Raw genomic sequence first — 27,605 nt, 5'->3', positions numbered from 1 at the left:
CTAATAGATTCTAGAGGCGGGTCTCTCCTCCCCCTTGCCAACTTACATCTGAGCAAAATGAGGAATCGGGGGAAAGCACAGGCCATCCCTCTTACTCCCCCAGAAGCAGTGTTCCCTCACCCGGCCTCTTACTGGAAGCCCACAGCCAGAGGTAGCGGCTTAGGCTGCAGAAACCACCTCCTTCCTGCTCCAACCTCGTTTCTCCAGCACACGCTCTGCTGGGAGGAACCAGGCACAGCTCTGCTCCTTGAGAGCCCAACAGGGGTGGATGGATCCGAAGAGACCTGAAGGTCTCACAGGGCACAGCAACCCCCAAGACACTTCCCTGATGGAAGCAGCTCCAGCCCAGACCTGGCTGGAGGGAGCAAGGGAGGCCTTGGAGGCCCAAACACAAGATCTGTGTCCAAGGGGTCATAGGGAACTCTACTTTGCCTCTGTTTAGTACCCAGTCAGGTTTTTATTTTGGTTTGGGGGCTGCGCTTGGCTGTGCTCAGGGGTTACTCCTAGCTCTGCACTCAGGGATCACTCCTGGCACACTTGGGGGACCATTTGGGATGTTGGGACCTTGCCTGGTTCCACCATGTGCAAGCCAAACACCTTACCCACTGTGTACTATTGCTCTGGGTCCCTCTCTTGGGTTTGAAATGCTTGTGAGGATGAGATAAGGTAATTATTCCAAAGTACTTCACAATGAAGTTATAAAGCTATGCAAGAATCAATAATATTTGTGGTTATGCAGCATTTTCCACTCAGGCAGGGCCAGAACTAGTGTTGAGGCGCAAACCCAGAATAAGCTGGGCTGTGGCGGGAGTAAGGAAACTGTGCCTCAGTTTCCTTATGTGTGAACCAGAGGTCCAGGGTCTCAGAAGGCCAATATGAAGACTGGGTTTTCATGTCCTTGACATCTTCAGAGGGGTCTGGCACCTGTTTAGCTTCATGGTGTCAGGTCATGAGTGCCACAGCAGCAGAAATGGCAGTTTTCACCCTGTTATGGGCAGCAGACAGAGTGACCTTTACCCTCGCTATTACTTCTGCCCAAAGGCAAGCCCTGCTCTGGGTTCTCCCAGAGCCAAGGTTGGGGCGACCAGAAGTCAGGATGACTACTTTGCTTTCTTGGCACTTCCCTTCAGTGACCATGGCTGAACTGTCCTCACAGCTCTCAGGGAGAGGAATCTGGGGGGGCCTTGAGAGGGCTCTGAAATTCCTAACTGCAGTCAAGGCTCTTGCCCAGGTCCTAGAAGATGGGGATCAAGGATGGGCTGGGGTTGGGGTACCCAGAGTCTTGTGGAGGGGGTGGAGGTACTCACCGGAGAAATTGCTGGCCAGGGATAGGCTCTCGCAGTGCTGGTCTTGGAGGGAGGCAGAGACGGGGTTCAGTCCCAGCAGCAGGAGGGCCTGGTGGCACAGGGGGGCAAAGAGCATGTGAGCCAGTGCCTGAGCCATTGGCCTGCAGGCTCCCACCACCAACACCCTCTCCAGACACTCCCTGCCTCCACCCACATGTCCCTGTGGTCAGGAAAGTCAGGAGCTACAGGGGGCTAGAGAGCTGACAGAGAACATGACTGAGCAAGCCACCTCCCACACACATACAGGTTTGTAAGGCAAAGCCAAGACATGTATCACACATCTTCACACATATACACACACGCAGGCAACACCAAGACATGTATGTACACAATGCCCACACCCAACAATACATGTATAAAACACACACGTATGACATTCGGAGACACATTTACACATGATACCCATATATGTAATGCAAGACATGTATCCACATATCTACGCATGTATCCATACAGATATATAACACATTCACACAATATGAGACATGTATGAGACAGACTCATACATATATTCACATGCATGAAATGCTGAGACTATTGCATTAAATAATTAACGATGGTGCTGGATGGAGGTGGAAGCCATTCCATGCCACGTGGCTCCGCAACCCCCATCCAGCTGGCGGGTCCCAGGTTTAGGTGAACGGCGGAATCAGACTCATCCAGAGACAGGCATCAAGAAGCATCAACTTTATTCATGCCCTATTCACCACATGTGTGGCCTATATCATAACCTATTAAGCGTTTGCTATTCTTAGCTTGCCCTGCATCTTAACTCCTTTCAGCCATCTTCCCTTTCACCTCCATGCTGGCCAAAGACCAGAAGCGCCAGATCCCTAATCCCCTAGGTCAAAGGCCTTATCTACCTTTTCCAAGACCCCTCCCAGGAATGGGCGAGGTCTTGCAGGTAAGGTCAAGTTACCTAGGGAGAAAGGGTGGGGGATGTATGTACACAATGCCCACACCCAACAATACATGTATTAAACACACATGTATGACATTCTGAGACACAATTACAAATGATACCCATATATGTAATGCAAGACATGTATCCACATATCTATGCATGTATCCATACAGATATATAACACATTCACACAATATGAGACATGTATGAGACAGACTCATACATATATTCACATGCATGAAATGCTGAGACAAGTATGTATATGTCTACACGAGACACCCATATATACACACAGGCACACTTATGCAATACCAAGGTGCATATGACCAAATACATAGGCATACAAATGCACACATGGACACAATACAAAGACATGTGCACAGAATGCCAAGACATGTGTGTTCATGTAAACACACATATGCATGCATGCACTCATATGTACTATGAATGCACCTATAGGGTCCCTTGCCATGAACTTCTCCCTACCCATCTGTTCAGGGCAGCAGTCCTAACCCCCCTCTTTAGATGCAAACTGGCTTGCCTTTTTTTTGGGGGGGGGGGGTTGAGCCACATCCAACAGCATTCAGGTGTTACTCCTATCTCTGAGCTCAGAAATCACTCCTGGCAGACTCAGGAAGCCGCATGGGATGCCAGAGATTGAACCCAGGTCAGCCGTGTGCAAGGCAAACACCCTACCCACTGTGTTATCACTCTGGCCACTAACCTGCCCTTTTCCAGGGCTGAATTTTCTGGGCTTATTGATCACTAATGTCCCTCAGCACACACTCATGGTCCCTGGCATCCCCTCCTTCCTTTCCTGACCCTTTAAGAGGCAGATCTGTTCCCCCTTTGCCCACTTGCAGTCCAGGGTGAGATGGACTCCACATGGGCCAGAGGCTGCCCTGCTCCCTGCAGGAAGTGTCTCCTACCCTCGACCCTTCACCCACGTTGTCTCACAGAGCCACACTTTCCTCCCCGGCATATATCTGGCATGTCCTTGGGCGTCTCTACATGTGGTCATGCAAGATCTCATGCATGTGATCATGCCTGAGGTCAAGCTCCAGGCCCTGAATGCAGCCCATCCCTGCACCCCATCCTGAGTCAGGCACATGCACTACTGGACCAGCCCGCTGGGGTTAACTGGCTCTCAGGGCGCAGGGGTGATTAGAACACTCTGGTGCATCTCTCCAGCCCCAAGCAATTTCTAACACTTATTATTCAGTAATTAAACTTCCGGAAGCCCTAGAGAGCCAGAGAAAGAGCTTCTGCCTCATCGTCTAGGAGAAATGCTGTGGCCAGTCCCTGGGCCAGCTGGGCTGCTCAAGAAGTGGAGCCAAATCCTCAGTGCCACCACAGTGGCTGCCTTGAATGAGGACTGTAGCCCCAACTTCCCACCTGCCCCTGCGGCTCCCCAACACACACACACAGTCACGTTATCGAGACACATTACTCATACACATGAGCCATATTCCCAGAAAGACACCACAAGTCATGTTACCCAGACAGACAAACACTTCACATGACACATATACACACATATAGGAAGTGGGGGGCCCTGGGGCAGCTCATTCAGGGGGGCAGTTAAAGACAGGACGAGCCTTCCCAAGTGAAGCCATTTGATGCCAACCTGCTTTCCCCAAGTCACAGATCCTCCCCACATACCTCTGCCTATTCGGGGTTTAGCCACCCCTTCTCCCCATAAATCAATCAGTTCCAGGCCCTGTGACTGCAGGATGTCTGTGCTGGACTCAGGGACCTGAGCTAGGCCCTGTCTCTGCTGTGTGGAACCCACCTCTGGGGACCCAGCTCCAAGCTTCCCATTTGATGGCAAAGACACAGGCCAGGGGGGGTCTTAGCCCAAACCCCAAAGTCTTGTAGCCCCCAGAGGTGCAGACACATGGGACCCGTCAGGGAGTTGAAAGCCGAGAGATTGAGGCAGTATCTCTTCAGCGGTGGCCCATCACTCAGATAGCCTGTCACTAGGTTGTCACCCTGCCTGCCTGTCACCAGGCCTGCCTGTCACCCCATCCTGTCACCTCAGCCTTCCTGTCACCTATCCCATCCTCCAGAATGTCAACCTAACCTGCCTGTCCCCTCTTCAGCCTGTTTATCACCAAGCCTGTCTTTCAGATTGTTACCCCAGCCTGTCTCCATGGCCTGCCTGTCCCCCAGACTGTCATCCTAGTCTGCCTGTCACAGTAAAGTCTGTTCCAGACTGCCATCCCAGCCTATCACCCTGGCCTGCTTGTCCCCCCAGACTGTCAGTGATGTCCCTTTTACATGGTTTCATAAAGCCATTTTCAGCCACTGAGAGTCTGTTCTCCATCGTACAGCTTGTTAGCAGCTGGTGCCAGCCCACGCCTGCCCTGAGGACGGGTCTGGAAGGGCTTTTCAGGTTTCCCTAGGTCATTGTCTGGAGGCAGGGCTGGCTGCACCTTCTCTCCCTTCACTGACTGTCCTTTCCCAGCTCCCTGCAGCTCCCCCCATTCCAGGCCATGTCCTTCCCCACTTAGTGCTGCTTGAGGTTGACATACCCACAAAGCAGGGTGTGACCCCCAGGTTCAATGCTGCCTGCTGCAGGGCTCTTGATTCAAATGAAAATATTTTCTCGGGCCCGGAGAGATAGCACAGCAGCGTTTGCCTTGCAAGCAACCGATCCAGGACCAAAGGTGGTTGGTTCGAATCCCGGTGTCCCATATGGTCCCCCGTGCCTGCCAGGAGCTATTTCTGAGCAGACAGCCAGGAGTAACCCTGAGCACCACCGGGTGTGACCCAAAAACCAAAAACCAAAAAAAAAAAAAAACAACAAACCATTTTCTCCTAAGTCCCAGCAATGACTAACATCCCCAAACAAGGAAGCTATGATCAGAGCTGGTATCCCAAAGCCCCCCAAACCTCATGTGAGTCTCCCTACTCACCACGGAGCACCTCAGATGGTCCTTGGGACCTGAGAGTGCAGCTACTGATCCAACATCCCTGGGGCATAGATTTCTGATACAGAGAATCAAGATGCAGAGCAGATGGAGTCACTACCTGCACTGCATGTTCTATTGTGCACAGTGGAGGCCCCAGACTATGGCTGGGGTGGAGGTGGGAGCTTAAAACAGGCACGAGGAGAGGGCAGACAGGAGAGGGGACACACTCTGACTATTCCTGACTGGAATAGAAGCGGCATCTCCATTCCCAGTATGACTCTGGCATAAAGGTTAATCACCCCGGGAAATGCTTATTACAGACCATAAATAACTGCGGAGCTGGGCACAGCCTGGTCTTGAGGGCACAGAAGTGCAATTTTCTCTGATGGGATGATTTGGTAATTAACCTTTCAGGGAGGGCCCCGGGGGCCACTGGTGAGAGACAAGCCTCCCCCCCCAAGGCTCCCCTGGGCTGCCTCTACCTCTTGGGAGTTCTAAGAGGCCCAGAAGGGGTCTATCTTGATAGGCCTATCTTAGGCCTATCTTAGATAGATCTTCCCTATCTTAGGTGATCTTGGCAAAGACCCCCCCCCCATTGTGGGGGCCAGGCCAAGGGGAGTGAGATGCCTTCTCTCAGAGTTTGGGTTCTAAGCCCAGTTGGGGTGTCTCAGGGGCCTCTCCTGACCTGCACCACACTCCTGGGTCCAAGGGAAGAGAGCGAGGGACACAGTGAAATGTCAGCGAAGTGCCAGTGTCCAAAGCTCTGTGCCTAGAATCTTCCCAGCAACCCAAAGGGCTGGGAGAGATGAGAGCCTTATGTACATTCTGATGCACTCAGACACCACTACAGAAGCCCTTGCACATTCAAAAATGCACTCATACTTTCACAATACACACACATTCTCATAGACACATTCATAGGCACACAACTCTCACACACATGCATATGCATTCACACACTCCAACGTGTGCTCACACAGTCAGACTTTTACACATGCTGATACATAGACACACAACACTCTCATTCAGAGACAGAGTCACAAACACTCACATGTACTGACACACGTTCAAAAATATACGCACTTTCACACCTCACATGCCTACCTATGTTCACATATTCTCACAACCTCACACTTACTTGCTTACACACAACACTCACACACAAACACACAACCACATACCTACACTTTCACACTCTCACACACAACAAACACATGCTCCACATGTGTTAATACATGGTCACACATTCACACACTCACTTGCAGGCACTGGGTAGGGCCTAGCTTTCAAGGTTGAGCTGGAAGAAGCCAAGTGGACGGTGAGCAGGAAGTGCTTCCCAGGGGTGGACTGGACACTGGCATCTGTGGAGAAGCTGGGGCACTGCGGGGCCCTGAGGGTTCCCAAGGTCTGCAGGGTCTGTGGCGATGCCTCGGCAGTTGGCTCCTGAGCTCGTGGACTGTCTCAGGTCTAAGTATGGAAACTGAGGCCCAGAGAGCATGGGGAAGGGTGGCCTGGGAGAGGCCTTGAAGTAGGTCAAGGGCCTGGGTCTTGCTGCCTGCTCTCCTAGGCTTGGGAGACTGGGAGTTCATCCTCAAGAGAGCCAGAGGGTCCCCTGTTGGCCCCCTCTGTAGGGAATCCCCAGGGGAGCAGTGCCATCTGCTGGTCAACAAAGGCAGGCTGCTGCCTCCTGGGTCCCTGGACCCCACAACCCCCAGAGCTGATCCAGAACCACTCTGACACTTCTTTGCCCTACACCAGCCTTGCCTCTGGATTCACACATAAGTTTGTGTGAGCTTGTTGTGACACACACATCTACTGCACAGCTATCTCATATAGTCCCAAGATCTACTCTTAGGCTGGAGAGAGGTTCAACAAACAGGAGCACCTCTCTGCATGCAGGAGGCTCGGGTTCAAGCCCAGCACTGCATGGTCCCCTGAGAATCTCTAGGCATCATTCTTGAGCACTGAGCCAGGAGTAGCTTCTGAACACTCCCAGGTGGGTGCCAAAATAAAAACAAAACAAAGCAAGCAAAAATCTTAATCCTTTTCTGTGAGCCATTTTCAATTTTGGAGGACGAACAGGCATCTCGAGTCATGGAGCCATCCCAGAGGTTCAGAACTTGCTCACTTTAGAAACCTTTGACCACCTCACCCACTTGCACACACACACAGTCTCTTATGGCCTGGGAGACATCAGTCCACTCTTTAGCTTCCTATTTTCTAGAAAACATCTAAAACACTAGTTGCCTGTCTCTGAATGAGTTTACTTAACATAGCTCTTGAGGTCTGTGCTATAGCAATTGGCAGGATTTTCCGTGTGTGTGTGTGTGTGTGTGTGTGTGTGTGTGTGTGTGTGTGTGAGAGAGAGAGAGAGAGAGAGAGAGAGAGAGAGAGAGAGAGAGAGAGAGAGAGAGAGAGAGAGAGAGAAAGAGAGTGTGTGTATAGAAACAGAGCTATTTAAAAGGAACTTTAGGGTCGAAGCAAGGCAAGGGGTAGGTTTGCCTTGAGCACTGTCAAACTGGGTTTGATACCCAGCATCTCATATGGTCCCCTGCACACCTCTAGGAGTGATTCCTAAGTGCAATCAGGAGTTGACTCTTGAGCACTGCCATTTGTGACCCCCAAATCAACATAAATAAATAAAGAAAGAAAAATAAGGATTTCACTTATTTAGGATATATGCCTCAAAGTAAAACTGCTAGATCCTTTGCTATGTCTTAGGTTTTCTTTTTTGAGGGACTTTCATATTGTTTCTCTGGTATCTCTGTCGATTTGCAACTCCCACTTTAGTGCACTCAAATGCCCTTTGCGCCAAACCTTCCCAACATTTGTGGCTATTTGTCTTTTTGACAATAGCCGTTCGCACATGTTTCTGCTCAAAGGGTCTTGACTTGCATGTCCCTGAGGATTTGTGAATGAGATCAAGCACCACGTCTTGGATCTAGTTGTTGATTTTACCGTCCATTTTTTTTTTGAAAAAGTAAAAAAGAATTGGGCCATTTATCTATTTTTTTAAAAATTGAATAGTTTGTGCTTGTTTCACTGCCAAGTGGTATGAGTCCTGTAGACAGGTTGAATATGAACTTTCATCAGATCAGGTAAAACTGTTTCAGGCAAAAATCAAGAGGAGAAATCAGGAGCTTCCTGCCAGTGTCGTCTGCTTGAAAGATCTGGGTCTCCAGTTGTGTGTAAAGATGAAGATCCAGTTTGTAGAAGTAAAGTGTGTGAGATTAGCTCTTTAGAGACCTGCCTGCCTCTAGGGGCTCTGTCTGCAGTGAGGAGTGATTGAGGTCAGCAAAGGCATCAATAGTGAAGTTTCTGTCTTGTTCAGAGGAGCCAAGATTGGGCTCAGCACTGGAGGCTGGAGTCCTGTGCTATTTGTCCACCAGGTCAAGAGTGAATATGGTCTTACTGGTGCTTGCAGAAAAGCTCTGGCTTGGGACAAAGAACAGCAAATCAGACCCTTTGGTGGCCTAGAACCTGTCTCCATCCTACTCCCAGCCAGTACCTCCGATCCGTGGCCTCATAGAGCCACAGTCTGTGCCTACCGCTGCCAGAATCTGTGCATTCCCCCAAAGTGGGTGAGAGGAGAAAAATTATTCTAGGCAGATGAGAAATCATGCATTGTTCCATTTAATTAACTTAAATCACTGTTGTGCAAAGAGAAAAAAAGCGGGGAGAAAACTCTCCTGCCTACAGAGAAGGAGGAGGAGCTAGCCCTAAATGTTTCCCAATTCTGGCCTTCTTTTGGGACCTGTCCCCAACCAGGGGCTATGAGGACTGGAGCCCAGCCCTCTGTGGGGTAGGAGGCCATTCCCAGAGGGTGGAGCCTGTGTTGTCATGACTGAACAATGGAGTCATTGGACAGGAGAATACAGGATTTTTCCCTTTCTGTCCCCTTTGACTGTGGGACATGTTGGTGAGCTTCCTTTATGGCCCCCACTTTACTGCCTTCTAGAAGCTCTTTATCTTTATCTAGCTGCTACCACAGTGCTCACCACACTCCAGAGTGGAGCTAAAGAAAGGTCTGGGGTGGGCAGCATGGAGTGAAATCCTCACATATGCACCCTGCTTCTGCTTTACTTCTTCCTCCCTCCCTCCTTCCCTCCCTCCCTCCCTCCCTCCCTCCCTCCCTCCCTCCCTCCTTTCCTTCCTTCCTTCCTTCCTTCCTTCCTTCCTTCCTTCCTTCCTTCCTTCCTTCCTTCCTTCCTTCCTTCCTTCCTTCCTTCCTTCCTTCCTTCCTTCCTTCCTTCCTTCCTTCCTTCCTCCCATCCCAGGTACATGGTTTCAGTAGTGTTTCTTATGCTTGTGATGTACAAAAATATTGCCCCTCCACCTCCAACAGCATGTCCACGACCTGCGCTGAGTACTGGGGTCCTGATGTCACTTCTAGCGCACCTACCTCTTCCTCCTCCACCCCACAACCTGGTAATCCAGTTCCATGTTCAGACTTCAAGGAGTCATTGTCTCAGATGCTGGCTCTCCCTGTGCTTGGTTCTTTGTAGCTGCCACAGGTGAGTGAGTTCACCCATTATCTGTCCTTCCTCTAATTTCACGGGACACACCCCCTGTAGCTCCATCCATGCTGCAGCAAAGGCGGGATCTCCTCCTTCCTTCCAGGAGTGCAGAGCTGCTGTGTTCCAAGCCCACATCTTTATCTCTGCTCACAGACCAGGGAATGGTGGTTTCCCATCTCAGTTGCTGGAAGAAGTGCTGTGACCGGCAGAGTCATGTGTGTATCCTTCCAGTGAGGGTTTCTGTGTTCTTGGGGTGTCTGCCAAGGGCAGGATTCCTGGGTGCTCTGTCCCTTTTCTGAAGCCCAGAATTTCCCCAAGACTTGCCCAGCACTGGGTCTTGTGCTTATTCTCATCCCATATGTCTCCACCCCAAGAAGTGGAGGTCTCTGACCTCCCACCCATGAGGCACATGCTGTGAAAAAGGCTGAGATACAGGGCTGCCCTCAACCTGCATCCTGCTCCTAACTTCTCCCCATTCCCCTCACACTCCTCTACCCCACTCAGAGTCTCCTTAAAACTTGTGGGTACTGGACCTCTCCATCAGGCCACACTCTGGACTCTCTGAGCAGGCAATGGTTCTGGGGTCAGGCCCAGAACTTGGGGGAGGGGGCTCATGCAAGGCGGAGTCTGGTGAGGGTGCCCAGGTTCTGCCTCTGCTTCCTTGAAGCTGCTTCATGAGGCTGCCCGTGGCTCCCACACTCTGTGTGTCTGCATGTATAAGAGAAAAGGGGATAAGGAAGAAAGGGAGAAGTGGAATTTGGGGTTCCAATTTTATAAGGGTTCGGGACCAGAGTGATGGCACAGCAGGTAGGCATTTGCTTTGCATGGGCTTGATGCCCGGAACCTCATATGGTCCCCCAAACACTGCCAGGAATAATCCCTGAGTGCAGAGCCAGGAATAACCTCTGAGCAACACCCAAGTGTGGCCCCCAAACAAAATAAAATAAAATAAAAGATCAAAAAGATTACAGGCTCCTCTGAGCCCGTGGAAGTCCAGGCATGGGGCGCTCCTCCCCCACCACTGTCACTGCTCCCTGCTTTCTATCTGAGTGTAAGTGGAGTGCTCTTGTAAGAATAGGAGGGCACAGGGTCTTTGCGGTGCTGGGAGAAGGTACCAAGCAAGAATAGCAGGCTTAAATATCTTCTTTTCTGTCAGCCATCCATTTTCTCTGCCTTCCCTTTCCTCTTTCTTTGAGACACTTCCATTCATCCTACCCTCAGTCCAACATCTCCCAGTGCCAGTCTCCGCCTTTCCCTCTAGATTCTCCCTTGTCTCATGTTCCACTGCAAGATCCAAACTAACACAATCCCAAGTCTCGGCCCACTGGCTCCCTACAACTGTCTATCTCTGTCTGGGCCTGGGAAACCGCCCAGAGCTGACCTAACCTTTCCCCAAGGTACCCAGCCCTCTTAGATCCCTGAGCCCCCTGCTACTCGAACAGCTCCACCTATTACCTGGGATACTCCCCACCCCTTCTGCTCAGAGCACCCTCTCATCTGTCTCCTTGGTAGGGCAATGATCATAGACATTGCCCCCACAAAACCTTGTACTCTCAAGGAAACAGGAAACAGGCAAAATGTAGGTCCCATGGCCAGTGGATAAGTCAAGCCGCGATTTCTGCCCCAGCCTGTCCCTTACCAGCTCCCCTTTAAGCTGCTGAACCCCAGATGCCCTTCAGGGTACTTTGTTCCCATGCTCAGAAGGACCCTGAGCACAAGCACGGAAGATTCCAGAGAGGTTCCTGCTCAGCTTTAAGATGGCCCCTTCCTGGGGCCGGAGAGACAGCATGGAGATAAGGCATTTGCCTTGCATGCAGAAGAAAGGTGGTTGGAATCCCAGCATCCCATATGGTCCCCCCAGGTCTGCCAGGAGCGACTTCTGAGCATAGAGCCCAGAGTAAACCCTGAGCACAGCTAGGTGTGACCCCCCCCAAAAAAAGTGGCCCCTCCCTCTTAGATCTAGTGCTGAATTGGCAAAGCACTCAGAACATCCTAGAACAAAGCCCCCTCCCTGCAGCAACTGGACCAGTCTGGTGAGTTTCTGTCATAGACACTGACCTAGGAGCCTGGCTCAGGCCAGATTTTCTGGGGGGTGGGGAGGATTGTCAGGGCACCAGCTGGTGAGTGGAACAACCCCCCCCCCCAGTCACCTCTCTGGGGACTGCAGTATGGTGCAAGAGGTTGAGGGTCCTGGCGTAAAGGACAGAAAAACACTCATGAAAATGGTCACCTGTCCTAAGATCAGCTCATGGCCATGGGGCTTAATCCCCAAAGAGAGAAAACACTGGTGGAAGCCCTGAAACAGGCAATTCTTTTTATTTGTTTATTTTTGGGTCATACCCGGCAGCGCTCAGGGGTTACTCCTGGCTCTAGCTCAGAAATCACTCCTGGCAGGCTCTGGGAACCATATGGGATGCCGGGATTTGAACCACCATCCTTCTGCATGCAAGGCAAATGCCCTACCTCCACTCTATCTCTCCAGTCCCTGAAACAGGCAATTCTGCATTTTGAGGCCCATCTCTCAAACTGCCCCTCAGCATACCCCACTTTACAGGAAAGGGATGTGGGTTCCACTCAGCCTTCTCGGCTTCCTGTCCCTCTCATCCCCCAGCCACTCAGATATCATCTGTCCAGGAAAAAAAGGGGTAAATAAACTAACGATTAATAGAATCCAGAAAAAAGCCATCAGAGCTCCGAGTTTCATATTAATCTCCCTCCATAGCTTGCTTTTACTATCCATTTATTTTTTTCATGGCAGAGGAAATTGTGAGTGCTCTTGACCTTTGACCTTTTAGGTCAACCCAAAGGAGGTGACCCCATCCTTTCCCCTTCGGAACTGTGACCAAGATTCAGGGGCAGGAGGAGACTGCACACCGCCTAGCACCCTCTCTCCTTAACTTCCTTTTGATGGTCTTCCTTGGATGCAGAACGCTGGGGAAGATTGGGTGTCTACACAGCTAATATTTATGAAGCACTTATTCATATTCATGAGGCCCCGGGCACTGTGTGGCTGTGCTCCATCTCTCACAGAATCTCCTGCAGTCATGATCACGATGAAGAAGCAGAGGTTGAGAATGGCAGTCTCACTGGCCCAGAGCGTCAGAGCATAGTCAGGGTTCAAGCTCACGTCTGCTCCCTTTGCTGGTCCTGCTTTGCAGGTTGGGGGTGATGCAAGCTTTCGGATGGCGCCTGGAGAGCCGTGATCGCCAAGACAAGCTTGCATTGAAGATACTTCCAAGGGCCTCTCAAAAGCTGACAGAACCTTTAAGCAGACCAGAGTCAGAACGAACCAATTTCCACTTTGGATCTGAAACTGCAGCCACTTGACCTTTGCTCCGGAAGGGACTCACTGTTTTCTCTAGCTGAAGCATGAGCTGGGAGAGACCATGTCAGTTCCTTTCCACGGAGGAAGAAATGTGGAAGGGCCTAGATCCAGGCTCCCAGACTGTCCCCCTCTAAACACTCCTAGGTGGGAGTTCCATGGGAGTTCCCCACTCTTAGCAGCACCCCGAACCATAGGAATGGCTGAGGCTTCTTCACCAGCCAGCTATGTGGATTCCCATGTCTGCAGGTGTTTTTCTGCCTTCTGGTTTTGGCATTTCTCAGCCTTCTCTGTTAGGATATGGCCTGGGCATGTCGTGTTGAAGCTATGGGGCTACAGTGCCCACATCAGCCTCAGTGGCAAGAGGCAATAGTCACATTGACGGATGAGTGCCAGTGCTGCCAAGGAGGGAAGAGGCGAGTCTGTCCTAGAGTGCACAATAAGCTATGGGCTATTGGCCTGGACCTCTGGAGCTTGCAACTTTGGCTGCAACTCTGGGATAGTTGAAGTGGGGGGTGGTGTATCTTTTTATCTGTTTTATGCCAGCTGCAACCTTCTGAGCTAGGTAGATACCACCTCCCTTTCTTTTTCTTTCTTTCTTTCTTTCTTTTTTTTCTTTGTGGCAGGGCACACCAGGCCGTGCTCAGGGGCTACGTCTGGCTCTATGCTCAGAAATTGCTTCTGACAGGCTTGGGGACCATATGGGGTGCTGGAAATTGAGCCCTGCTTGGCTGCATGCAAGGCTAGTGGCCTACATGCTGTGCTATAGTTCTGGCCCCCCCTGCCCTTTATGGCTGGATGTCTGTCTGACAGAGGACACTGAGCTCCCTAAGAAAGGGCAGAGCTTGCATCTGTTTTTCCTGGCCCTCCAGACCTTTCACAGAGCTCTGAAAGGTGATCTTGGCTAATATCTTTGTACACAAACGAACTGCAATTCAGAGAGGGAAGGTGACTTGCTTGAAGTCACGCAGCAGATTAGAAGCATTGCTGGTACTGAGAGTTTGCCAATACCACGAATGAAATTATTTGCTCTGTATCCAATCCAGTCTGTCTGCCATTCCAGGGACCCTCAGCCTGGCAAGTACTATAGTTACATAGGGTAGTGCCCAGGGGCAGCCTGGAACATCTAGGCTCTTTGGTGAAGCTAGACCCTACTGGCAGTATCTCTAGGGAGCTGAATGTTGGTGAAAGAGAGAGAGAGTATGAAATGGAATCTCTTTCCACTTAAGCCTGACTTTGTCAGCTCTGGCTCAGGACTCTGATGTATAGATCTTTTGTGTCCTTCAGAATTGGACCACCTGAGCCAGATCGCTGAGTGGGGCAGTCCTATGAATCCTGAAGACTTGCCTCAGCCTCTCTCCAGCTGGCTCCCCGTACCACAAGGCAGCTGGGATGTAGCTTCACCTAATCTCACACTGTTGTTGTTGTTGTTGTTTTAGCCACACCCGGCAGCTCTCAGGACTTACTACTGGCTCTGTGTTCAGAAATCACTCCTGGCAGGCTCGGAGGACCAGAGGGGAAGCTGGGAATCGAACCATGTCCGTCCTGGATAAGCTGTGAGCAAGGCAAATTCACTACCACTGTGCTACCACTCCAGCTCTCATGGGCTTACACTGTTTTGCTCCTCAGCCTTCCTGCCAATGCTGCTCTCAAAAACCTGACTCCATATTATCTGTCAAAGGAACCAGGCACACAAGCCCTATCGTGCACCATTCTAGGGAAACTTGTCCACTTCTAGCTATAGGCAGCTGCCATCACTGCCACCACCTGTTTGGGACAAAGGGCACATGCCTGAGAGCAGATGTGACCAAGGGCCTGTGAGATTGTCCTTACAGTGGGAACTGGAGCTGTACAGGGAGGTAGGAGCCTAATTCTCTCCCCACTCTGGTCTCCAGACTTTGTAATAACATCGCCAGGCTTTTTTTTTTTTTTTTTAATAATAATATGAAAAGCAATAAAACCAATTTTCTCCCAGAACTCTCCTTTACAAACTCATGTAGCCAGGCCTTCGCCATCCGGGTAGTAACATTGGACTTCGCAGCATGGAGCTAAGATTGCTGGGCTGGTTGTTCAGGGGTCTGGACACTGGGAGGAGAGGCCTTAATTTTGTCTCCTGCTTTGAATCCAAGAACGCCATATGCATATACAAACACAATTGCCTCCTGTACACACTTTCACATGCATATCCACCTCGTGCACACATATGTGTGCGTAGACACACATACACACACCAGAACTCACATCCCTTCCTCAGGGCATTGTACCCCTGCAGGGCCAGTTGCGTTTCTTAGCACTGGTTACTTGTTTGGGGACAGAGCTTCACTTGGACTAAATAACACACACACATACATACACACACACACACACATCATGTAAATTTTAGGCTATGTCCAGAAGTGTTCTGACTTACTTCTGGCTTAGTGCTGAGGGATCACTCCTGGCAGGGTTTGGAGACCATGGGGGTGCTGGGGTTTGAACCTTGACTGGTCACATGTGAGGTAAAGACTTCACATGCTGTACTGTCACTCTAGCCTCTGTAGTCATACTTTTATGTTAACAAACTCCCCTAAGTTCTTGGCTCGCAGAGCCCTGGGGTGAGATTTAAGTGACTTGGTATCTTGGGGTGAAAACTAATAAATGAAGTGACTGAGCCCCTGAGGCTGGGCTCTGGTCCTCTGGTTCACTGGCTCTATGACAATAATTCATCTTAGTCTCTCTGAGTACTAAGTCTCACATCTTAGGACTGATATGAGGATCCAATGGTATGTGCTAAGCAAGTTGTATATACTTTGTAAATCCAAAAACAAAAAGGTAACATTTGGGGTCAGAGAGATAGCACAGTGTATAGGGCATTTGCCTTGCCCGTGGCTAGCCTGGGTTCCATCCCTGGCATCTGAGCCTGCCAGGAGTGATTTCTGAGCACAGAACCAGGAATGACCTCTGAGCACAGCTGGGTGCGCCCCCCCAAAAGGTAAAGTTCAATCATTGCCTCACTCTTTGTGTATTTTTTGAGTACCTTTCAGAATTCATTAGGCCAGACTTTATAAAGGGCATTTACTTAAACCTAGGAGAAATGCACACACACACACACACACACACACACACACACACACACACACACAAACACACACCCCACACCACACCACACACCAGGAAATGTTTTTCTAGAAAAATTGTATGCCAAGATTTGCATGTTTTAAGGAAGACTGGAGAAGAAACACGTAACCTATCACCATGCAAATGTAAACAATCATAGGATTCAGTCCTTTGAGTCCATTTAAAAGCATCAACTCATTTTCATTTCTGAATTCAGACCGGATTTAACACACACACACACACACACACACACACACACACACACACACACACACACACACACACACCGCCCTTTCGGAAAATCTTCACTTCATGCCATTTATCCAACCTTCTTTTTTCCTCTTTTCCTCTCTCCTACCTTCTTGATCACCCAGAAAAATAATCCCTGGGGTTCACCCCCAGGGACAGTAGAAAGGTCCAAATACTGACTCCAGACATTTTTTTAAATTTTGGGGCCATAGCCAGAGGCACTCCTGGATTACTCCTGACTCTGCGCTCAGAAATCACTCCTGGCAGGCTCAGGGGGACTATATGGGATGCCAGGGATCAAACCCTGGACGGTCACATGCAAAGCAAAAGTCCTACCCGCTGTGCTATCTCTCCGTCTCCAACCCCAAGCATTTATTAAAAACAGAATCTCAAGAGATCTAAATATTTGGGACAGGGAGGGAGAGGCTGGAAGTAACTTGCAGGTGGACTCCGGGACCCGGTGTAATAACTGAAGGGACATCGAATCCGCTGAAGCCCGCCCCTCTCCCCAAGGCATTTGCCTCCAGGATGCGCTGAACTGGGGTTCCCCCGGGTCTTGCCTGGGGTGGTGGTGGTGGCTGCAGCGTTTCCCCGGAGCCTGCACCGCCACGGCTGGGCACCTCGGGCTCTCCCTGGCCGGGCCGCCTCCCTAACCCGCACAAGCCCCGCAGCTCCGGCTGCTTCAGCCCTGGAGAGGCATCGCCTGTCTCCGGCACTGGCCTGGCCGGCGACCCCCTCCAGCCCTTTCCGGGAGCTCCCCAGAACCCCGCAGCCCCTCGCCGCACCCCACCCCCAAACTTCGGCCTTCAAGGCGCGGGACGCGCGTCCGCGTTACTTTGCTAAAGTCGGGGCGCCAGAGAGCCTCGAGTGCGGGTACCCGGGAGCCGTCCGGGCCCAGGCACATCACCCAGCACCCCTGCACAGCACCGCAAAGCACCGCACCTACAGCCTCCTCTCCCGAGATAGAAATCGCAGGCCCCAAGGCGAGGCGCGGGGGATCCTGATTTTCCTAAACTGGGGGCAGGAGCTGCGGGGTTGGCTGGCTTGCGGGGCGGCCCAACCCAGAAGCGGGTTTTGGGGGCGAGCGACTCGGCCTGGCCGGGAGTGGGGGGTGCTGCATGCAAGGTGGTCGGGGTGGCAGGTGGCACTATCTTTTGCCCCGCACGACTCCGAGAGAGCTTGGTACCCCCATAGTGGGCGGACCCTTTCCTTTTCCCATTGCACCAGAACGGTCCCCCTTCCAGAACCAGAATTCCCCCACCCGCAGCCGCTTTAGGTGGCCGGAGAGATGAAGTTGGGAGCCCCCCAAAACCTCTGCAAGCCTTCCCAGGCGTACCCCCCACTGCCCTGCCCTGCCCTGCCAAGTCCGCGCCCCGCACCGATCCCCGCACCGACCGACCGCTCGCTCTTACCTTGACGAGCCGGAGCGGCTGGCGGCTCCATCCCATCCTGGGGTTCGCTCGCTCGCTCGCTCACGGTGCCGGTGCGGGACGCCCGGGTCCCTTGGGCATTCCAGAGGGGCCGATTGGCCGGGGGACACTCGGGGGGTCCCCGGGGGAACCGCCCAGTTCCTTCTCCTCCGAGGCCCGCAGGTGCCCGGCTCCGCGTCTCCACCGCCCCGCAGCTCGGAGCTCCTGGTTCTCCGCCTCCGGACTCAGCCCGGTGCCCGCCTCGCTGGGCTGCCCCCCACCGCCTGCGTCCTCGCCACTCCCCTCTCCCGGGCTCCCTCCACGCACCCCCGGCCTCCCCCCGCAAGGCTCCCGCGCTGACCCCCTAAATATTCCCCCCGCGCCCGGGTTTGCAGCAGCAGAAGCAGCAGAAGCAGCCGCAGCAGCCCGGGCAGATGCTGGAGATTTGGGGGGCGGGGAGATGAAGCGGCTTCCCGCCTCCCGCGAGCGTGAAATGAGGTCCAGGGGCTTGGGAGTGCCTAGGAGTCTCGGGGGGACTTGGGAAGGGGGCTCGAGAAAGCGGCAATTAAGGGCTTTTTTTGGGGGGGGAACCCGGCAAGCCCGCACACTGGCAGAGCCGCCGTGCCAACTGCGAGGCTGGCTGGCAACTGCGTCCGGGCAGGCACAGGTGCCGCCGCCCCCACTCCAGCCCCGTAGGGCGTCGGGCCCGACCCCCTGCGCCCCTGGGCACGGACGCGCCCGACGCGACGCGCGCAGAGATGCCAAAGCTCTGCGCGTTGGGGTGGGGTGAGCGGAGAAGGAAGGAAGCCCCCCCCCCTCGTCTATTCATTCGTTTTCTTTCCTCTGGCTGCTCATTCCTGCAGCAAGCTAAAGTGGCTGTCCTGCTGGGTCCCCCACCCCAGAAGGGCTGGACTCCAGAGAGCCTTTGGGCACTGGGGAGCCCGCTATGCCCTGCAGGATGTATTAGCCCCGCTGGGGGTAAAGCAGGGCGCGCAGCGGGGCGGCTGCAGAGTCCCGGAGCCGGTGGGGATACAGCACCCCCTCTCGGCTGAGTTTCCAGGGTCTGGTGCCAGATCTGGAGGCCTTCTTCCTGCTGGGATCCCTGCCCCTTCCTCGGATTCCCCCAACTTTCCCAGCAGGTGCGAAGATTTGACTCTTTCGTCCCCCAAGAAAAGGAATATAGAGGTTTCCTATCACCTGAGATCCATCTGGGGAGGAAAGGCCTGCAGTATCCTTAAGCCTGGCCAGCCAGTCTTCACTGAGAGAGGAAGGGGGTCCCTGCAGTTGGAAATGTGCCCCACTGCAGCTGGTTGGTGAAGGAAACTGAGGCATACAGGAGCAAGCCTAACTCAGCCTCCCTTCCCTATTCAAGGCCAGGGCCTGGGGTTCTGCAGCTTGTGTGTGTGTTGGGGATGTATTTTCCTTGTCATCAGCCACCCAGGGTGGGACTTTCTTTCTACATGAGACTCACAATCCTTTAAGAGATTCGAACTATCACACACACACACACACACACACACACACACACACACACACACACACACACACACACACACACACACACACACACAGCCGTGCTGAGTCAGCACTGACTCTCCCCAAGCAAAGGAGGCACCGACCAGATTGACGATTTATTATCCTGAGCCAAATGAGGTACAAGTGGTCTGGTGGAGCTCAGGCTCCGGAACAGGGAAATTCTTGACCAGATCCTCCACGTTTGCACCTCTGCAAGGGGGTAGGGCTCCCTCACAGGGCTGTTGAGAGCTAGTAAGAGAGTGGAAGTAATTTCTATCTGTAAATGGTTTGAACCTGAGCCTGGCCAGGACCTAGTTAGAATCAGGACCCTTCTCCTTTCCTTCCTTCTCCCCTTCCTCCTCAGGGTGAGAGGCTGCAGTGTGAACATCCTGCTTCTTCCTTCTAGGCCATTCTCCATGCAAAGGCCACAGAACTAGAGGAGAGGAAGCTGTGGGGGTCCAGGAGAGGCTGGTGCAGACCCTGCAGGGACCCTGCTTCTCACCACTGTCCAATCTTGGAGCTGAATCTAGCAGAGGCGAGAGATTTCCAGGTTCTTAGCTCTGCTTAATAAATACTGCTCAGTTTGGCCTTCCCCTTGACATGATCTTTAAATATGCTAATGCCATCGATTGGGCTGTAATCAAGTCTTGCTTTTCCTAGCTTTTTAGCCCCAGATCCAGACCTTCTCTTTCTAAAGAGGCACCTACAGGATGGCACATTTCAACCTTCCTGTGCTGTCTGGGTTGATTTCACCAATTTAGCTTCCACTCCCCCTCCCAGGGGGCAGACAGGGGCAGGAACATTGCATGGCTCTGTGACCCACTTATTTATAGTTTTAGCCTTTTCTGTCTTAGGGGGTTAGAAGCTTCTGTGCTTAAAGTTCCTTCTGCAGAAGAGGCCACATTCCCTTTCATCTGGCCTAGGACCCCAAACCTGACCCTTTCCAGATGTACACTTCTTCCTGAACTACATTGTTTTGTTGTTGTTGTTGTTTTTGGGTCACACTCGGTGACACTCAGGAGTTACTCCTGGCTACGCGCTCAGAAATCACTCCTGGCTTGGGAGGACCATATGGGACGTTGAGGGGTCGAACCTAGGTCTGCCCTAAGTTAGTGCATGCAAGGCAAATGCTCTACCACCTGTGCCACCACTCTGGTCCCTACTTCTTCTTTTTTTTTTTTTTTCCAGGTCCAAAACTGAGTCAGCCTTCAATGCCTGAACCTCATTCCTGCCAGGTTTGGAAGAAAGAAGAAATGTGAGGAGCACAGAAGAAATGACAGGCCAGAACAAGCCCCTTCCAAAGTGGTAAAGAGCTAGTGAGGGTAAGCAGCGAAAGTGGGACTCATTGAGGGATCCTGAACTTGCCCCCTTCTACCAGCGGGAGTCATTGGGTCTCTCCATAGAAAGGCCACGAGGACATTGTCTGGAAGCTTTCTTCTCAGACCATCAAAGAGCCCGTTTTAAAATTTTTTTTAAGTTTCTAATCTGTTGGAGACTGCTATTATTGCAAAGTGCAGCGGGAATAAATCATTAGCAAAAAAAAAAAGACAGACAAAATATAGTCCCATTTAACAATAAAAACCACTAGATTCATCGGGCATAAAACTGTTCTGACAAATTGCTTAAAAATTTTAAAATGTTTTCCTCTCAGTTCTGCACTTACCTTTCACTGTCTACAACAGATATTTTGCTAATGGATCATACTCAAAATAGCCGTGGTCTAGAGCACTGCTGAGGTATGAAGTCAGGAATGGCCTCCTGGGTTTGGTGGTGGGGGGCGGGCAGTTTATCTGATGATCAGGGGGTGCTGTTAATTACTTTATTCATCTGTGTATTTATTTAACACTGTATTTAACGAGTAAAATCTATGTCCCAGTCATTGTTGGAAGGGAAGGCTAACAAAGATTCATATAACAGCATCCGGGCCTGTTATAACTTGATTCTTCACAGACTGTCAGGGAAATAACCATTCAAATAAGTAATTAAAAGTTGGGTGAATTAGCAACTATTCCAAAAGGCATAAAAAGGACACGTATGTCTTTTCAACATTTTATGGGTGTTTTTTTTGACGCCTATAACTTTTGCTGAATATTTTCTTATACAGTGACGATCCCCCCCCCCTTTTTTATCTTCTCTTTGTGAACTGCTCAATATGAAATTTGGTGTGAAAGAATCCCTCAGTTTAATGCTGTGTGTGTGTGTGTGTGTGTGTGTGTGTGTGTGTGTGCTTTTTGGGTCACACCCGGCAGTGCTCAGGGGTTATTCCTGGCTCCAGGCTCAGAAATTGCTCCTGGCAGGCACGGGGACCATATGGGGTGCCGGGATTCGAACCGATGACCTCCTGTATGAAGGGCAAATGCCTTACCTCCATGCTATCTCTCCGGCCCCTCAGTTTAATGCTTTTATGTTTGAACCAAGTCATGGGTATTGTTGGACGTGTTCTTATGCCCCCATATACTCTAATAATGCTATGTGGCTTTATTTCTTGTTTTGGATCAGCTGTTTGCAAGGCAAGTGCCATACCACTGCACTATGGTTCCAGCCTCAGAAGTATTAGCATTTTTAAATGATAAAATCTAATGAATTACCCTCACCACCATCAGTATTACAAGTAACATCACTGCCATGATCACCACTATTAGCGGCATCACTCTCGTCACCACAATCACTACTACTGCTACCATCCACAGCATCACCATCACCATCAGTATCACCACCCCAACCATTATCACCAACAGTTTTACCACCAATAACTCCACCATTATCACCGTTATCACCATCCTTGCCACCACCAACAGCGTCACAGCACCACCACTACCATCAGTTCCCCATCAGCATCAGTATCATTAACACTGTCACCATCAGCATCAATGGTATCCAGATTATGATCCCAGCACTGTGCTTGATGTGGGCTCAGGTTATGGAGGTCCCAACAGAGGCTGGATGAAGGCCAAGTGACCTTACCTACATCTTTGTCAGGCAAAGGATGGAGAAAGAGGGCGGGTTGGGAAGGAAGCAAGAAGGAAAGGGGTGTGGCTGTGAGATGAGAGGGAGACCTCCAAAGAGGAGATTCACTCAGGCAATGGGAGAAGCCAGTATGGGGTTTTGGAGGAGACACATAATGTAGGCGGGATGGGGACAGGTCATCGGTGTACAGTGACTGGGGGAGGCTTGCAGAGTTATGGGACTGAGACAGATTTCAAGAACTTGAGGCCACTCATTCCATTGCAGCACAGGATTTGCATTAAGAGGCACCACATGCTCCTCCAAGTTCTCAGGAATGATTCCTGAACACAGAGTCAGGAGTAGTCTCTGAGCACGACTGGTTGTTGTCCAGCAAAAGTCAAAAATAATGGAGATTAGGATTTGTGGTGTTGTTCTTGCTGACTACAATGTGCAGAGCAGTGTTGTTTTGTTTTTGTGCTGACCAACTTGCAGGGCACTCTCTTTCCCGGCTCTGCGCTGACCATAGAGCTTTGACATACATTTTCTCATTGAACTCCTCTCATAAGCCCAGGAGGGAGGTATTCGTGGGTGAGCTGCAGAAAAGCTGAGTTTAGAGCTTGATACCCTGCCCAAGGTCACACCCTGGCTTCAGCACAGGCTGGAACCTGCTCCATAGCCTCAGCTCCTACTTTGGAGCTTTCCCAGGGTACAGGATGGTGAGGTGACCTGAGTCCAGCCCCCCACAGGAGCTCTGCGCCTGGGGAGGAACCACCTCTCCTTGTTCTTGTTCCACAGGGTAGACAAGGCAGCAACGCAAGCATGGGACAGAGCTTGGCAGGGAAAGCAGGTACTGGCGGGCTGCTCAGTCATTGAGGGTTCCCTTCCCCCTCGCCCACTCTCCCCTGATCTTCCCTCCATTCCTCTTCCTCTCATCTCCTCTCCCTCCCCTCTCCCTTCACCCTTACCTCTTCTTCACAGTCCTTCTCCCCTTCCCTTTCCCTTCTTCATTCCTCCTCCTCCCCTAACTCCTCCTTCCTTCTCCTTCTCCTTCCCTTCTCTTCCTCCTCTTCAAATCCCCTCTTCCCTTCCCTTCCCCTTTTCTCCTCTCCTCCCCTTTTCATTCTCCTCCCCCTGACCCTCCCCCTTCTCTTTTACCTCTCCTCTCTCTCCCTTCCTGCCTCCTCTCCCCAAGACTGAATCCAGGCCAAGTGCTCTTGCCCAGGGCACCACTACCTATTTTTGCATGTATTAAGTGTGGCCAGGAGCACCATTGTTTTTTTCTTTTAAGGAAACTTTTTAAAGGTGCACTGAGTAAGAGGGGTTGGCACCTTTTACTTCTTGGGAACATTCTGGAAGTGCAAACAGGAGAGGTGCCAGCCAGACATGCACAGTGAAAGAAAGGGCACACGAATCTCCAGCAGCAGACACCCTCAGATCGCCTCCATTCTCACCTAGGGCTGAATGGTCCCTCAGGAAGCACTTGGCCACTTTTAGAAACACTTTGGACAGTGCTGTGGGTGGGTGCTCCTGACATTTCTGGGTAGAGCCAGAGATGCTGTTGAGCATGCCACAGGGGCAGGTGGGATGGTACAAGAGGAAAATCACGTGCCTGGTGCACAGTGATTTCAGCTTTGACGTCTATCTCTAGAACCACATCTGCCTTCTAGCCATCCCCCCCACCCCCAACAACCATCAGGGGTTACTCCTGAGTGCAGAGTCAGGAGTAGCGCCTGAGCACTCTGGATGTAGCCCAACTCCTCCACACATCCAATGAAACAATATGCCTCTCCACAGAATGTTCTGGAATGGTCTCCTAGACCCTGGGGTGGGGTTCCTGCTGCCTCAGGCTGGTGACAGAACAGCAGACTGCCCTCCCTGCTTTCCCTGAGGCTCAGACCTTCTGTTCTGTCTGCAAATCCAGAAAGGCAAGGACTCTACACTCCTGCATTTCCCGAATACCAAGGCCCCACGGCAGGCTGGTCCTGCTTAAGGTCACCAGCTGGCAGTGGGCAGAGCCTGTGGTCTCCGGGCTTTCTGTGGACATTCTTGCTCCCTCCTCTTGCCAGCTCTCTTAGAGGAAGAATATGCCCTCACCCCCTTCATAAAGTACCACTTAGAAGGAGGAAGACTCAGGAAGCTGCTGCTCTAATAGAGAAGGAGCTCGTGAGTGACTCTGGTGTCTTGACAAGCACATTGAAGTCTCGAGGTCAAATACATCCCATGCCTGGCAGTTCCCCGAGAGCTGGGAGCTCTGGCTGGCAGAGGCTGCAGCCTTTTTGTCTCAGCAGTTCCAGGCCCTGGCAGACACTGTGAGCTCAGCAGATGCCAATGGAGCATCTTAGTTAAGGGTCAGTGTTCCCAAGAGGAGGCTTAGGAGGTGGGGGAAGATGTGGAACCGGACCCCAGGCTCCAGGCTCCAGACCAGATCCTTCTGCAGTTTCTTCTCACTCCGATCAGGCCCCTTATTTGAGCATAGGTCTCAGCTCTGGGAGGGGACCCATCTGGTGGCACAAATGCAACCCTGTGGCTCAGCCCAGCCTGGTCAGTATTTCTTCTCAAACAGAGCCCTCCTGCAGCTCCCGGAGCTGTCCCTGCAGGCCTCAAGAAATCCACAAAGAGATGGGGCTGGAGAGATAGCATGGAGGTAACGCGTTTGCTTTGCATGCAGAAGGTCAGTGGTTCAAATCCCAGCATCCCATATGGTCCCCTGAGCCTGCCAGGAGTGATTTTTGAGCGTAGAGCCAGGAGTAACCCCTGAGCGCTGCCAGGTGTGACCCAAAAACAAAACAAAACAAAAAAAGAAATCCACAAAGAGAAGCCATTCTGACCTTCATGGACACCCACAAACCCCAGAGCAAGATGAAGAGGTCAGGCAGCTGCTCAGTGCTTGAGGTTTTTGGGCAAAAGCCTGCTGGAAATGCAGATTCTGAACTAGAGTTTGGAAAGTGCAGCAATGGCTGCTTTTGTTTGACTTCTCGGTATGAACCTGTCTGAAGTGAACTTAAGGACTGGGTTTGCTCTGAATCCATTCAGTGTTAACAGATGTTAACATGGTGAGTGTGGCCAGAAGTGGAAGAGTTTGGGTAATGGGTGCAGTGGTTTAGAAGAACATTTTGGGGGGCCAGCGCGGTGGCGCTAGAGGTAAGGTGTCTGTCTGCCTTGCCAGCGCTAGCCTAGGACAGACTGCAGTTCGATCCCATATGGTCCCCCAAGCCAGGAGCGATTTCTGAATGCATAGCCAGGAGTAACCCCAGAGCGTTACCGGGTGTGGCCCAAAAACCAAAATAAAATAAAATAAAATAAAAGAAGAACATTTTGGGGGCCGGATAGATAGCATGGAGGTAAGGTATTTGCCTTGCTTGCAGAAGGTCGGTGGTTCGAATCCGGGCACCCCATATGGTCCCTGTGCCTGCCAGAAGCAATTTCTGAGCATAGAGCCAGGAGTAACCCCTGAGTGCTGCTGGGTGTGACTCAAAAAAAAAAAAACAAGAAGAAGAAGAAGAAGAAGAAGAAGAAGAAGAAGAAGAAGAAGAAGAAGAAGAAGAAGAAGAAGAAGAAGAAGAAGAAGAAGAAGAAGAAGAAGAAGAAGAAGAAGAAGAAGATTTTGTCTACTTTTTTTTTTTTTTAATTTTGGAGGGGTTTGGTGGCAGTGGTGCTTAAGGGTTACTTCTGGCTCTGCACTCAGAAATCGCTCCTGGCAAGCTCAGGGGACACCTGGGATGCCTGGGATCAAACCGGAGTCTATCCCAAGTTGGTGGTGTGCAAGGTAAACATCCTACTGTTTTGTGCTCTCGCTGTGCTATCGTTTTGGCCTCCAATTTGTTTTCTTCTGTGCCTTTAAACAAGGTACTTTTGAGTACTGCCTGGGACCTTTCCCTAGCACATAGCCTTGATTGCCTAAACCTTGTTCTCTTCAGCTCCATTTTCTTGTCCAGAGAAGTAGACATCCCATAAAGTCTGTGCTCTGTCCACAGCTCAAGCCTTTAGAGAAAAAAGCTGGGCCTCTCCTCCCTCAGTCCCCCACAGAGGGCCAGCCAGCAGGGAGGGGGGATGTGGGTGATTGAGTGGGCAGGTGGGTGATCCATGTGCCCCTCGAAGGAGAAAAGAATGCAGGTACCCTCCCCAGAGACCCCCTGCTGCCGCCTCTGCCCACTCCCTGACTAATCCTGAGTGTTCTCGTCTGTACTCCGGCCCCCCCGAGCAGATTCTCAAAAGGTGCCAGATCAGACTAAAGAACAAGAGTTTCTCTTGCTGGGGTGTACGCTCCTGTGGGAAGGAACCTGGGTTCCTTCCAGCCTCTTCTGTTCTGGGGTGGGAGGGGTTTATTAAAAAAAATTAAAAGCCAAATAATTTAAAGTAGTAAAGAGGAGAGAAAAGAGAAACTGTAAAGTAAAAGGAACTATGTGCTTCAAGTTAGGATGTGGATGATCCTGACCCCTGTGAAGTATGGCTCCTGGAATTTGAAAAAAAAAAAAAAAAGAAAAAGATTTTTTTCAGTCTTATTGTAGTTTATGTCGTATGGTTACCATTGTGTTATCTCTGATGGTTTTGGCAAACAGTTACAATACTTTCACCCCTAGCAATATGCCCATGACCTCCCCTTCACACCTGTTCTTAGGCTGGATTTTTTTCCCCCTAAACATGAGTTACTTTGATAATAGAAAGAAGGTTTTTGTTTTTCTTTTGTGGGGAAAATCAAAACTAAGAGATAGATTTTTGTTGTTGTTATCATTGTTGTTTTCAAAAAAGGAATTGGATAGCTGAGGATGGAGGTGGGAGCAGAATGGAGCGGAGACTCACTTGGCTCATCTGCTCATCCTTTGGAAACCTGCTGGATGCTTTTATCAGCTATTAAATGACATGTTCACATGTGGAAAAAGCCACTAGCCTGTGTAAACACTCAAGCACCAAGGAAGCAATTTTACAAGCAACAGCTTGAAGGCAGTGTCTTCCGTGCAGTTGCTACTTTGAGGAGAGGAGCCCGAGGTTCAGAGAGGATTAAAAGTTCACGCAAAATTTCTGAGTTGATGTGATTGGGCTTGAGACCAAGGCCAGGTTCACAATCTCAAGGCTGCCAGCCAGAGAGGTTGAGTTCGCCAAGCGCACTTCCGCTCCAGAGAGCCAGACTGGCATCCTGACAACGGCTCCATCTTGGTTGGGAAGGCTGGTTGCCCTTGAGTCAGCCCAGCTGAGTCCCAGCCTACTGTAAGAAGATGAAATAAAGGAGGCCCCGAGGCAAACATTTGGGGCTAGAATCTGCCACCAAGCCCTGGACATTCCAGCACCCATTAGGCTTCATCGCTAAAAATGCCTGGCTTTCTCTTTAGAAATCTAACCCTAAACTTGCCCCTCTAAAAAGCCTTGGCCCCTATCTGGACTCCACTGT

The 27,605-nt window shown here is 51.2% G+C and overlaps 1 protein-coding gene across 1 annotated transcript in view; it reads right to left on the bottom strand.

The window, feature by feature from the left end:
* Positions 1–18,109, bottom strand: part of CRHR1 (corticotropin releasing hormone receptor 1) — a 37,936-nt gene extending 19,827 nt beyond the window's left edge. The window contains exons 1-2 of the mRNA XM_049780131.1: positions 17,762–18,109; positions 1,308–1,395 (exon numbers count right to left, since the gene is read on the bottom strand). Coding sequence (XP_049636088.1) covers positions 1,308–1,395; positions 17,762–17,797 — 124 coding nt within the window. The 5' untranslated portion in view covers positions 17,798–18,109. The remainder of the gene's footprint in view (positions 1–1,307; positions 1,396–17,761) is intronic.
* Between the last annotated feature and the right edge of the window lie 9,496 nt (positions 18,110–27,605).

The sequence above is a fragment of the Suncus etruscus genome, chromosome 1 (assembly GCF_024139225.1).
Source record: "Suncus etruscus isolate mSunEtr1 chromosome 1, mSunEtr1.pri.cur, whole genome shotgun sequence".
In the NCBI taxonomy this organism is placed as follows: domain Eukaryota; kingdom Metazoa; phylum Chordata; class Mammalia; order Eulipotyphla; family Soricidae; genus Suncus; species Suncus etruscus.
This window is presented reverse-complemented; position numbering and strand designations above follow the sequence as displayed.